At 35.3% G+C, this 15,217-nt stretch overlaps 1 protein-coding gene across 1 annotated transcript in view; it reads right to left on the bottom strand.

Annotated features, from left to right (window-relative positions):
* LOC127839621 (nuclear receptor coactivator 2-like) overlaps positions 1 to 15,217 on the bottom strand; it is a 128,472-nt gene that overhangs the window by 97,713 nt on the left and 15,542 nt on the right. The window contains exon 2 of the mRNA XM_052368008.1: positions 10,664 to 10,746. Coding sequence (XP_052223968.1) covers positions 10,664 to 10,710 — 47 coding nt within the window. The 5' untranslated portion in view covers positions 10,711 to 10,746. The remainder of the gene's footprint in view (positions 1 to 10,663; positions 10,747 to 15,217) is intronic.

The following is a 15,217-nucleotide window of genomic DNA, read 5'->3' as shown; positions in this document are numbered from 1 at the left end:
TTGCCAGTCTAGTCACTTATTATAATTACAAATTATACAACAAATGCGTATTTGAAGTTACATATCTGTAGCACTTATATAGTACATGCAAACTACAAGATGAACATTTATACATGAAACAAGTTTCATGATTCTAGGCATAAGGGTTCTTGAATTATCATCCGGAAACCATTTTACTATTTCCGGTCACCGTGACCTTGACCTTTGACCTAGTGACCTCAAAATCAATAGGGGTCATCTGCTAGTCATGATCAATCTACCTATGAAGTTTCATGATCCTAGGCAGAAGCATTCTTGAATTATCATCCGGAAACCATTTTACTATTTCGGGTCACAGTGACCTTGACCTTTGACCTAGTGACCTCAAAATCAATAGGGGTCATCTGTGAGTCATGATCAATGTACCTATGAAGTTTCATGATCCTAGGCCTAAGCGTTCTTGAGTTATCGTCTGACAACCACCTGGTGGACGGACCGACCGACAGACTGACAGACCGACATGAGCAAAGCAATATACCCCCTCTTCTTTGAAGGGGGGCATAATAAGAAATGTGACCAATAATTGTATGCCAAGAAATTTGATTTTTAAATGTTAACCAATTAATTAATCTCATTTTAATTCAAACATTGTAAGCAAGGTCTTCATATAGTCTACTAACACAATAAAAATTACATTTAACACTTTACCACTGAAATATGTATATTCGTGAATTTGTAGTCCCTTAGAGTTATATTTAATTTAAAACCTTTCTTACTAAATTCAAGTTTTTAAGGCTTTATTTCCAACCCTTAGGTACTGATGAGCAGCAAACAGCATAAAACCTGAACAGACTGCGAGTTACTGGCAGGCTCTTCTGGTTTTATGCTGTTTTCACATAGCCATTTTCACTGTGCTTCTAAGTGGTTAAAGCACAATACCTCGCTAACGACATTAGTTATTTAATGGAAACTTTTTCTATTTTTAGAAGCAGTAACCTTGACCAAACTGGCAATCCTTCGCTAGATCAGCATGTCACCGTCCTAGTCACTTATCATTTCAGAAGCATTTGTTGACCAAACGACAACACTAATTTCCCATTTTTAGTAAAAACATTACAATTTTTCCCAATCAGAAGGGACCCAGCCCCATTCCTAAAATGGTGAAAAAAACACACTGTAACTGACAATTACCCTACTTGATTCAGAGGCAGGGGGCAATGGCCGTAGAAACATTTCATGACCAATAACCACACCAGGCTTTGTTGTGGATGAAACCACCATCTATATTTTTATGTTTTAAAACAAGATATGTGTTTGTCAGAAACACTATATATATGTCCCCTTTTGCACCGCTTTGAATCCGTATATTTGACCTTTGACCTTGAAGGATGACCTTGACCTTTCACCACTCAAAATGTGCAGCTCCATGATATACACATGCATGCCAAATATCAAGTTGCTATCTTCAATATTGCAAAAGTATTCATTAAATGAGCAATATTGACCCATATATTTGACCTTTGACCTTGAAGGATGACCTTGACATTTCACCACTCAAAATGTGCAGCTCCATGAGATACACATGCATTTCAAATATAAAATTGCTAGCTTCAATATTGCAGAAGTGACATAACATAAGCAATTTTGACCCATATATTTGACCTTGAAGAATGACCTTGACCTTGACCTTTCACCACTCAAAATGTGCAGCTCCATGAGATACACACGCATGCCAAATATCAAGTTGCTATCTTCAATAATGTAAAAGTTATTGCAAAACTTTAACCAAAGTTAAAGTTTTGGGACACACACAATGAATGACAGACAGACAGGCCAAAAACAAAATGCCCCTGATCTTTCGATCCGGGGGCATAAAAAACTATTTTAAAGATTGACACTGCAATATTGTTAGAACAAAACAATAAATGCCAATAATTTGATAATTGTTATAAAATTAATGTTTTCTAAAAGCTACAAATCAAAGCATCTGAATATCATTATTTTATCCATCCAAACCAAACAAGTCCATTATTGGCCATGCCTAAGTGCGCATGAACTTTAAGTGCAATCAAATGGGATCCAAATTTGAATTTCAATGAAAACACCGTTTTCTTAACTGCCAATGTACAACCATTGAGAATCAGCATTGCAGTCAAGGTTTGTAATGATGAACAACAATTATTATCAACCCTGGCATTATGACTAGACATAACAGGCACCCAAACAATGCCTAAACAATCCGGCATTTAAGTAAACAATGGAAGAAAAATGTGGAAACTTTGAAAGTTTCCAATATCAAATTTGCCCACAGTGTTATTGGAAGGCCATCCACTTGTACCTTGCTTCATGTTCTCAAAGCTGGGCAAGTTAACACAGGACACAATAAGGAGGGGTATATACGGTCGGCTTCAAAGGAGATAAATCTATTTCCACGAGGAAAAAGCATGTTCATGTTACAAACAGTCGGCTTTGAAGGCCACAGTTGTCTATTATCTGTGTGTTTACATCATAAGGCCACGACTTTTTTTTTTATTGGTTTACAAAAATTATTTTGAAAATGGTCCATCGGGCGGTCATAAGTTAATACTAATAACATCAGAACAAAGACATCATATCTTTTATAACCTTAACACAGAGACGAAAAATCAAATTATGCAATGAAACACATCTATATCTTCAAATGAAATGAGTCACCTAAAAGCACCTTTTGTAACATCAGGCAATTTTAAACACTCCATTAAATGACATGCGTTCTTCTCCCATTAAAACGAAAAACTGCGCTTCATTTCCGTAATTCGATGCGCACCATTACGCAATGCGATGCCCGTTGCATAAATCTTATATAAGATAAACTACTCATACACAAAGTATGTGTTTGCTCTTATTGGACTTATGACATCGTCCATGAAAAAAAATCGACGTAGATCGATCCCCGCGTCGTCGCTGTAATGTTTGTTAAAGTTGTTGTTGTCATGAAAACTCGTTGATTTACAACGCAAAACGTCTTATTTGAACTGACGCGAATTAATACAATCATATTTGTCAACTTGGCTTTTGCTTTATTTTGATAATTTAATCCAAAGTTTAATGTTAGCAAGTGTTTTTACTGGAATTGTAAACAAGGAGCCAGTTAAAGTCTTCCGAAAATGTGCAGCCTGTGTGAATTGACAGTTTGACGTCATCAAAGGAAAGCCGCTTGCTGTCTGAAGCAATAAAGCGACAAATTTCGCGCCGACAAAATTGGCTTCCTTTGTCTAGCAATCAACATGCCGAACCAATCGTGCGTTTGTTTCTCAATTGCAATCCTCCAATTTAATAATAGCACGTGCATAGCTCCGCCTTCGAATCTTTTGCAGAGAACGGAGGCGGAGTTTAACAGTTAATTGAGCTAGTATTTTACGCAAGTTGAGTTCCGATTTGCCGAAATTACTCGGCCCTAAGCATTAAAACGACAAATACATTTATCAATGATTTTCCGAGATATACCGATTTGTTCCGATTTCCAAACTTTCTGTACAGTTCTTATAAACTATGGCGGACGTGTTTACAAAATTCCTAAACACATACATCGTAAATAATGGCAGTGTTTTATTGGATTATTTATACTAATTATCAAATTGCAAGGTAATACTTTTTTATCTACTATAATATCGGGTTTGTTTAATATAATAAACATGTTAAACAATATAGTTGCGTCACAGACTCGGAAATAAATTTTGATGCGGTCGACATTTTACTGACGCTGATTTTCCTATTGTCTGTAATTAAATAAATTTTGAGAAGTGCCCATAAAGGGACTGGTACATACTGTGTCACACTGAAAAATATCCCGATCTCTGTAATATATGTGAACCAATCGTTGATTGTACTTGATTTTATTCGCAACCGTACTCAAACCGGATCGTTTTTTTTCTCGTTTCGCTCGTTTTTCAGTGCGGTCGGGAATAAAATATATAAAAAAAAGACGATTTTCCGATTTTATTTTTTTTACCATTTTCCAAAAATTAGGGTCGGCGGTTTTGTAAACCAAGAAATATAAAAGTCGTGGCCTAACACACAGCTGGCCTTTTGGTATTTCATATTTCATATCTCATACAAGGTTACACTCTACACAATCTTGCACTGTGGCACAGGATTCATTTTAATCTATCAATATATTATTAATATTTAAATGATGATGTCTAGAAATCATTCAATTATTCAGAGATTTAAAGGTGGAAGTGTTGCAAACATTCATAGACAAGTTAAGCTTCTATTGATATATGAATATTAAAGTACTTAATTTTAAACTTGAAAATCAGTAAAAAGCAGATACTTTGTTATCCTGAATTTGTTATGTAATTTTAAATAAGTGGTAAGAACCCTTTACCATGCAGATAACTATTAACACACATTTGTAGTCCCTTAAAAAGTTATATTTAATTAAAGACCTTTCTTACTAGATTCAAGTTTTAAAGGCTTCATTTCAAACCCTCAGATACTGATGAGCAGCAAACAGCAACAAAACCAGAACAGACTGCGAGTTACTGACAGCTGTTCTGGTTTTATGCTGTTTGCACATAGCCATTTCACATTGCTTCTGAGTGGGAAAGGATTAAATCATTAGTTACAGATGGAAAAAACCCATAGAAAGAGCCTATATTTATACAAGTTATCAAATAGTTGAACCAAAGTGATCAAACTGTGTACACAAATATGCGGTGGAAGAGAGGTGAAATTTCACTCCACTTTTTTCTATCTCTTTCCCATGACATACTAACTGGAGGGAACGACATCTCTCCTCTTTTGTTTGATGCAACACTTTCGTCTTATATTGAGTTTTGCACTCCTCTTTTTTCTATATCATTCCCTCCACAAAGTAAGTAACTTAAAGGGGCCTTTTCACAGATTTTGGCATTTTTTAACTTATTCATTAAATGCTTTATATTGATAAATGTAAACATTGGATCGTAAAAGCTCAAGTAAAAAATCAAGAATAAAATTAAAAAAAGGAAAAGAACATTGCCCGGAGCAGGTTTCGAACCAGTAACCCCTGGAGTCCTGCCAGAGTCCTGAAGTAAAAACGCTTTAGCCTACTGAGCTATTCCGCCGAGTACACATACTTCGCGTATTTTATACCTTATATAAGCAATCTTCGTAGTTATACAAAATTTAACGACAAAAACAGAACTCTCCAAATTATTCAATCGTTTCGCGTTGCAACGCTTTATAATTTTTAGGTTTTATAATCGTCAAAAGATGCATATAATGGCTATATTAAAGCATGGTAAATGTTCAGTATTACTGTTTCCTCACAAATATCATAACTAACACGAAAATTTGCGAATCTGAAACAACTTTTTTCAATTTTGTCAATTTACCAAAGCGTGAAAAGATCCCTTTAATCCCAGGAGTTAGTAAGTCGTTCCTTCGAGTTTTGTGGGAACGAGATAGAAACAAGATGTAGTGCAATTTAAAATGTGAATGTCACCTCTATGCTACCGTACAAATATCTGCTAGGACACAGGAATAGTAAAATCCAATGGGGCCTTTTGGGAATTGCAAACCAAATACTTCATGAGACATAAAACGCAAATTCTTTTTTATTCTAGATGGAATGACTCAATTAAGTATTTAATTCGATATTTTCAAATTTTCCATATCATCCGGATTGCCATTTAAGAACTATTTCAGGTGAGGTAAATGTCCTTACACCTTTACATCATTGGTTCAACTAAACTCTCCATTTGTGTATAGATCCATAAAATTTAATGGCACTGTGAAATATTAAAACCCTTTTCCATAGGGGATGCGTCATACATCTACCACGTTTTGACAATGGCATTTCTGATCTTATGATTATGATGGCTGCACATAAAACCAACAAGGTATAACACGAGTTGACAGCCCATGAACCTTATAAATGATGAATGCCCATTAAACATCCTATTTTTATACATAGATGGCAATTAACAGCGATAATTCCATGTTCAACAATTTCACATTGAATGTAAGCTGTACAATGGTGTGAAAGGTCAACAACTCTTTCATGTAAGCATGCACACAATACATTCACCGTAAAACGCTGTATATAACGCGCATTTATGTATAAAAATTACATTTTGGGGTAAAAAAGTGCGCGTTATACACAGCGTTTTATGGTACTAATGTGGTTAATTTCATATCAATGCTCTGTATTTTTTTAACCCTTATAGCGCTGGAACGAAATTTTAAAGGCCTTTGCAAACAGTTTGGATCAAGATCAGACGCCACAAAACGTGGCGTCTGATCTTGATCCAAACTGTTTGCTATTCTGATAGTGTTTTTTGAAAAAAATTGAAGAAAATGCTAAGGCCTAACAAAAAAATATGTTTGTTTCCACTGACATGGCCTAAAAAATTAGGGTAGGTAGGTAGGCAAATAATTTTATTTTTAAAAATATTTTTTTTTAGAAAATGTCGTACATGGTGCATCTTCTTCTCATTTTTTTGTGTACAACTGTATGTTCAATAAATTTGATGATATATGTAATGCTATATGGCTTTATTTAAATGCTTTAATGAAATAAAAACTTGCTGTTCATTAATTTTGCATTTGTTGCTTTCCTTATTTCCGAGTTTATTGTTGACTTCTGGCAACGGCTTTAATACTGTAGTCAAATGTCAAATATATGGCGTCTGTCCGTCCGAAAACTTTAACATTGGCCATAACTTTTCCAATATTGAAGATAGCAAGTTGATATTTGGCATGCATGTGTGTCTCATGAAGCTGCACATTTTGCGTGGATTACGTTGGATTATAGTGCCTCATGCCTTTGGTAATCAGTCTTAATTTGTTCAAATATGGGACATAATTGTTCGTTAGGATCTTGAATTCGTCAAATGGTCGGTAATAAATTTCGTGCTGGCGAAAAGAAATGATTTCACAGTAGTCCATTTTATGACCAATAAAAGGCATAACTAAAGTCGCAGTAAGCTTGACCCTCAGTGTCTATAGGGATTCAGTGTTGTTATGCTTTCTGTTCCTTTGGGATCATGGAATATATACTATATTATTTATAATTTATTATATATTAAATAGCCCAAAAGCCATGCTAGGGGAACGCGAGTGGTGTTGCATGTAACATTATCGCCATGAACAGACCCAATCAAACTGGGTGTGCTATTATATTTTTTGGATGCAGTTTATGCTTCCAAAGGACCACATTTTCAGATTATCTTATGTACTGGTGTCGTGGGGTCTATCTACCAGGGCTAGCGCTGTCCCAAAATGTCTTTGAGCCAACCAGGTTTTTGTTTTTCGATGCGTGAAAACTGGTTTTGAAACAATTATAAATAATTATATATACATTTACTATCAACTTGTTTATATTTCTTTTAATGACAACAAAGGCATATCACATATCATAATGTAACATTTTTCAATATAGAAATAATTTGTATGGTACTTGTCAAAGTACAAACATAAGTTATTTTATATAGTACATTTAATAGGGGTGTCTATTGTTCCAAATTTGAAATCTGGGGGTCTTGGAACCGCAGCCGCAGGAATCCAACAGGAATAAAGGGCAGATCCCCCACCCCATCCAGAGCCCTTACTAATTGTTCTTTTTTAGAGTCTTTCCAATTGTATTTTCGGGTGAATACAATTTAAAATATTATAAACCACACCGTCCGTATCACCGCATGTGCATTCTATTTCTTCTATAAAGAACTTCGAAAATAAATTATAATCGACGAAAAATAATGTATCCGAAAACGACAGTCCGAAAAATTGTACGTGTATGCCACATTAAATAAAATGTGCATATCATTTGACTGCAGACATTGCAAAACCTAGCAAATATATAATTTGGTTGACATATTGCTTTACAATAGCATTTTTGTGGGTAAAAAACAACTTAATTATCACCTTTTAATTTCAAACGATAATCGGCAAAAAGGTGTAACATCGCCGAAATAGAACTTATTATTTAATTATCATCCTTTAATTCAGATCGATAGTCGGGAGAAAGGTGTTAAGTAATCAGCTTAGAAATAATTTATTTATTGGGACGCTTCTTTTGATTTGTTAATCTTTAAATACGACGTTTGCCATCGGCCGCTATATTGATGGCAGACGACAAGATCAACTGACTGTGTATTCCAAGTGTACAGTGTCTGCGCATGAATGACCCAATATTATGTGTGAGCAAACTCATTGCTGATTGGCCAGCTACCACGTGCACTTCAATAACAATAAAAATGATATGCGGATAATGTAGACAAGTTTATTGAGCGTCGCCGAAAAATACGCGGTCCGATTTTTTTCGAATTTTGGGCTCAAAAAAGATTAGGACCAGCGGCAAAAAATTAGGTAGGGTCGGGCCACCGGAAACAAACAATTATTTTTGTTACGCCTAATTTTAGAAATTCAGCAGACGACATTTTACCAGATGACAAATTTCCCAGCATGCAAAAGGTTAATAGCAGTTGCAGTTTTATCATAGTGTTACTAATAGGGCTGTCACGATTCACCGGTATATCGCGGTGCATGTCGTGAAAAAAATCGCACCGCCGTACGGCGTTGCTGCACCGGTTTTTTAATATAATTATATTAGCACAGATATAAATACATTACATAATTATTTTGATATAGATATCGTTTTGAAAAATGTAGAAGCGATTCAAAAGGGCTAAATAAATAATCCGTTAATATCCAGGTCAAGCAAGCGCTTCCACTGGTAGATGTTTAACTTTCACGTTTAAAATACGGCGATGTATGGGTCCGTACCTTTTTTGGAATTTGGGACAGATTTCCTTTGCAAATAAGTTCATAATTATCCAAAAGACGTTTACTCTATTTCTTATTTTCTTTCTTTAGTATATCGATCGTTCAAAGCATGGCACTTCCGAATCATGTTATCTTAAGATTATGAATAAGTCGAGGAAGAGTCAGAACGCTACGGATTTTCAATACTGGACCTGCTGACTCCGCATTTTAAACATGCCCTTGAAGCGTTCGATTTACACAGATTGTAGTCACAGCTATTGTTAACAACATGGCGGACATTTTAGAAAAAGACGCGAATAACAATAACAATGACTACTTCTATCAAGTTTATTACAGTTTCTTTTACAGTTTTTAGTCATACTATGATACCAGTGTTTTCTGATTATTGAGTTTAATAAAGTTTGTAAAACTTGTTATTCTGCTTTTTTTTCACAGATACATATTCTGTAAAATATCGCGGTACGTACCGCGATACAGTGTTGCCGTACCACGATATACCGCGGTACGCTCACGGCGTATCGTGACAGCCTTAGTTACTAATAAAGGTATAAGCCGCGTACTGGGAAAACAGGGCTTAATTTATGAGCAGTCTGCACAGGCTTAGCAGGGTTTTTTTTGGCCCGATTTTATAGCCGAAATTCGGCTATGTTCCCAATCCCAAAAAGTATACCTTTTTCCCAAAATGTTGCAAAAAAATCCCAATTTAAAAAAAAAAAAAAAAAAAAAAAAATTTTTTTTTTTTTTTTTTTTAGAAAGAAGTCTTATCTGTATTTTATCTCAATTTAAATTCAATTACATCTACAAAGTATTATATGATTTTCTTTTAATTTGAATGATTATAAAGAGTTAAATCAAATTTAGCATTGCCCTAATCAGTGGAATTTTCGTGTGGAAAAAAAGGCTAATGAATTTATTTTCCCAATTTCATGAAAATGCCGATAAAATTCCCAATTCCAAAGCCATGGGCTATCTTCCCAAAAAGTGGAAAAAAAAACCTGCTTCACTTTCTGCCTAGACTTTCGTAAAGAAGACTTTCTTTAAAACAAATAATTTTATGAAAGCAGAGAGCAGAGGCTATTCTGGATAACACTTTGAGCACAGCATTTATATATCGAGGGTTGAACGGAAGACTGTTGTAACTCATATTAAATAAAGAAGGAGATACAACAGTTTTCCAATTAGCCCTCAATATACTGTCTGATGGAAAAAAGTATACATTTATATGCATTATTAACATTTTAATGGTATTTATCTGTTTATAGGTCAGTTGTGCTTTTATCATAAAGATATCCACAGTCAGGTAAGAACAATGACCTATGTTCTATAAATAATTAAGATCAAAATTATATCAATTATATTAACGCAAAAGTAAGCACCGTTTTTGAGAATATAGTACTTGCTTAAATGATTCTGACAAATACAGATAACCACTTACATAAGTAATTGAGAAGATAAACATCTTCAAATTAGTGAGCGTGAAGATTAACATTGTACATGATAACTGAAGAGATAAACAAATGATAAACCAAGAAGATAAACACATGATAAACCAAGAAGATAAACACATGATAAACTGAGAAGATAAACACATAATAAACCTTTCAGATATACACGTTAAACAAAAACAATAAACACAGGATAAACTGAGAAGATAAACATGTGATAACCAAGAAGATAAACACATGATAAACCAAGAAGATAAACACATGATAAACCAAGAAGATAAACATGTAATAAACCATGAAGTTAAACACAGGATAAACCAATAAGATAAACATGTGATAAACCTAGAAGATAAACACATGATAAACTGAGAAGATAAACATGTGATAAACCAAGAAGTTAAACACATGATTAACCGAGAAGATAAACACATTAAAAATAAGAAGATAAACACAAGTTAAGTCTAGAAGACAAACACAAAATCACTTACATGAGAGATTGTTTTCGCTCAGGGCCAGGCAGGAACGGGTCGGTCATCGCACCTAGCTAGCTTTCCTCATGAGGCCGCAGGATCTGTAACACAGGATCGAGCCTTGCTGTTGGTATAAACCTTCACCACTTAGATGTGTATTTGTACGCATTTGTAGTCCCTTAGAAAGTTAAATTTAATTTAAGACCTTTCTTATTAGATTCAAGTTTTAAAGGCTTCAATTCCAACCCTTTAGATACTGATGAGCAGCAAAAAGCATAAAACATGAACAGACTGCGAGTTACTCTGTTTGCACATAGCCATTTTCACTTTTCTTCTGAGTGAGGAAGGGTTAACAGGGGTTTTTCAGCACTGTCTGCGCCTCCGGAAAACGGAGGCACTCCCAGGTTTTTTTTAAGAAAAAGGGGAAGACGCTGGACGCTGGGTAAAAGGGGAAAATCGAGCGCGAAAGAGACATATTTGGGGTAAAAATAAAAACTGTTCATTTCAATGTCTATAACTCACCTACAGACTTCAGGGTTTTTTTTTTTTAAAAGAGGCATGTCTCTGACCTTTTTGTTCTTAAACACATGAACAAGTATGATGTTAAAGTCAAAGTCCTAAATAAAGTTGCAGGGGTAGATCTAATAATGGGAAATGTTTTCAACTGGGGCCGGGGAATGATGTCAATATTGTGATTTCAATTTCATGATGAATGGGTTGACGATCTAGATCTGCTACAGTATTGGAAGGGAAAGGTGCGGCAGCTGCCGATTGTCTACTTTCACTTTCACAATAATCTGACTGTATTAATCGATGTTGATTACATGTACCTCCGAATCCTGCTCAACGGTTTTTGATGATTCATTCTTAAAAAATGCGTCAACGCAATTAATATTTTCCGAGTCAGAATATTTATTTTGTTCGTGTATGAATGCCAATTGTGAGACTTTTTTCTGTTTTAACGTTTATATCTTGGCTTTCACATAACCCGGATGAAAATTCGACTGGTTTCCGGTAATTAATTGACGAAACATTCTTCTCGCACAAGACCGGAATCCATTAAAATAGTCACATGATTAATACGGTTAGTTGCCCGGTTTCCATGACGTAATTTAAGAGCTATATATAGAATCACTGGGATTCCCAGATTTGAGTGTTCGTCGGGGGAGAGAGAGAGAGCGAGATCGTTGTACATGGTACAAATTGGATAAGTGTCGACTTCCCAAAAGAAAAAAAAACATTTCTTTGAGGGTAAAATATTATATTTTGGAGAAAAATTATATTTTTGGAGGGGAAATGGTATTTTTAGGGGGAAAATTCTGGTAGGGGAAGACACCGAATATCGGCGTCACTTTCTTAGTAAAAAAAACCCCTGCACTCCCAAAGCAAACGGACCCGATCCCAAACCGAAATTATAAAAATAATTCCCAATTTCAAAAAAAAACAAAAACATTAGGCTATACGGTTTTGACTGTACAGTTCTTATCTCAGAGTGTAACTGTAACTGAAAAACAAAACTGCAGTACTTGAATATACATTGAACGTGCCCAAGATTGCATCTGTTTATATAATGATGACAAAATAAGAAATAAAAACAAATTTATTTGTTAAACCACTGAATTATTTAAGCATGATAAATTCACAATTTTTTCCCAAATGAGCCGTTTCATCGAAGCAAAAATTCCAAAAATGGCCAATTTTGTCGATAAAAAATTCCCAATTTGGTCAGACTCCTTTTCCCAAAATAGGCAGAAAAACCCCTGGTTAAGGGGCTTAAATTCAGGAGTGTCAAATGTCGTTTGCGCAGGCTAATCAGGAAAGACACTTTCCCAGATTGAGGCTGATATCCCATCAATGCCTGAATGTAAATTAGAACATAAATTCCCATCAATGCCTGAATGTAAATTAGAACATAAATTCCCATCAATGCCTGAATGTAAATTAGAACATACATTTCTACATGTGTGGCAATTATACTGGTTTTTAGAACAAACGTTTTCATTTTTATTGTGCTTTTCAAATGTCTGTCTTTTCACTTATACTAAAATTTTAACTACACCAAATGATTAATCAGGGGTGTTAAAATGTAATCAAACCTGAAAATTCAATTTACAAATCTCGCCACAAAGCTGACATGCTGGGCTGGCCACAAATGAAACCATTGTACTGTCAAGTGTTAATGCCCGATTCAACTGGTCAGTCAGTAGAAACAGGGTACACCAGTTTGCATTGTATAATTCAAAATTTTAAGGGACTTTTTTTGTAACCCATTACCAGGAAGATACGCACTTTGAGGTGTTTGTAGCCCATTATAAAATTAAATTAAATCAAACACTTTTCTTAATAGATTAAATTTTGAGAGGATTAATTCCCAACCCTAAGATACTTATGAGCAGCAAACAGCATGAAACGAAACGGACAGCCTGTTGGTAGGATTATTAAAGGGACTTGTTCAGCGAATTTTTTAACCAAATTAGGAAAAGTACCGGAACATTACCAGTTGGGAAAAATAAGCGCGAAAAACCCGGAAATTGGTAAAATTTGTGTCATGAAATATTCAGATTAGGAATCATAGGTCTTTTTAATTGCTTGGTTTAAATTACATAAACCAAGTTAAATATTCATTTCCATGCATTTTGACTTAGAATGTTCAGTTTAAGTGCTCAGTTTGTGTGTTAACTCGCAGATAATTCATGTTGGGAATACAAATAACACAATTTCCTTCCTTTTCTGAATTTTTCAGATGATCATTGGGAATTTTGTAGTTTTTTCCATAATTAGGAAAGTAACTTTTGCAGGTACACATTATAAAGAAGGTAAATAATTGCTGTTGTTCTTTATCTGCATAATTGTTTGAAGTATTTCAGTCAATGGTTTAAATAGCTAGATTTGAAAATTGGAACTGTAAACCACCATTTAAATAAGAGAAATAGAATTAAAGAGACACAATTTTAAAGCTAAACTTCTGTTAACCCTTTCAGTGTGGGAACTGAATTTTGAAGGCCTTTGCAAACAGTTTGGATCCAGATGAGACGATGGTGTCTCATCTGGATCCAAACTGTTTGCTATTCTGATAGTATTCTTTGAAAAAAAATCGAAGAAAATGCTAATTTTAGAAATTCAGCAGACGACATTTTAGCGGACGACAAATTTCCCAGCATGCAAAGGGTTAACAAACATGTATTATATCGTTTTCTTTTGTCCACTATTAAGCTTTCTGCTCAATTTACACTGGAGAATTCTAACTATGACCCTGGCAATGTCCTGACTACAAAGACCACATGTTGAATAAAGAAATCCAATCCATTATTAGGCCAGGCTGCTGTGAATGACCCAAGAACTTTCTATTATTATTATGAGCCACACACTCTGGGAAAATGGGGCTTAATGCATTTGCTGACAGCATCATTCCAGATTAGCCTGTGCAGACAGCATCATTCCAGATTAGCCTGTGTTGACAGCATCATTCCAGATTAGCCTGTGCAGTGCTGACAGCATCATTCCAGATTAGCCTGTGTTGACAGCATCATTCCAGATTAGCCTGTGCAGTGCTGACAGCATCATTCCAGATTAGCCTGTGCAGTGCAGTCTGCACATGCTTATCAGCAGCGATTTTTTTCCTTCTTTATAAAGTACCGGTAAACGGCACGTTCCCAATTACGAAAAAACTACAAATTTCCCAATTGCTGTCCAAAATATTCCCCATTTAAGGTAAAAACAAGAAATGTGTCCACAGGACACGGATGCCCCCAACTGTAACTGTGTCACTACATAAAAGTATAACTGTGTAAACGATTGGTAGAAGTTATTAGCTTTTTTTCAAATCCTAAACGCAGATTTGGAACCTAAACACTGACCCTAAGTTCAAGGTCAAGGTCACAGGGGTCAAAATTTGTGTGCGTATGGAAAGACCTTGTCCATATACACATGCATGCCAAATATGAAATTGCTATCAGAAGCGACATAGAAGTTATGAGCATTTTTCGAAATCTAAACGCAAAGTGTGAAGGACAGACGGACGGACAGACGAACGGACAGTCCGATCACTATTTGCCCTCCTTTGGGGGCATAAAAATGTCTTAGAATATCAAAACAAATCAGAAAGCCACATAAACTAGAGAGCGGACAACATGCTTAATCCTTGAAATGCACTAAGTGACCCCGTGACCTAGTTTTTGACCCGGCATGACCCATATTCGAACTTGACCTAGATATTGTCTTGATACAACTTCTTACCAAGTTTAGTAAAGATCAGATGAAAACTACTTCAATTAGAGAGCGGACACCATGCTAAATCCTTGAAATGCACTAAGTGACCCAGTGACCTAGTTTTTGACAGGGCATGACCCATATTCGAACTTGACCTAGATAATGTCTTGATACACATTCTGACCAAGTTTAGTAAAGATCAGATGAAAACTACTTCAATTAGAGAGCGGACACCATGCTAAATCCTTGAAATGCACTAAGTGACCCAGTGACCTAGTTTTTGACCCAGCATGACCCATATTCGAACTTGACCTAGATATTGTCTGGATACAACTTCTGACCAAGTTTGGTAAAGATCTGATG

The sequence above is a fragment of the Dreissena polymorpha genome, chromosome 7, assembly GCF_020536995.1.
Source record: "Dreissena polymorpha isolate Duluth1 chromosome 7, UMN_Dpol_1.0, whole genome shotgun sequence".
NCBI lineage: Eukaryota > Metazoa > Mollusca > Bivalvia > Myida > Dreissenidae > Dreissena > Dreissena polymorpha.
Note: the sequence above shows the minus strand (reverse complement) of the source record. Positions and strands in the feature narration are given on the sequence as shown.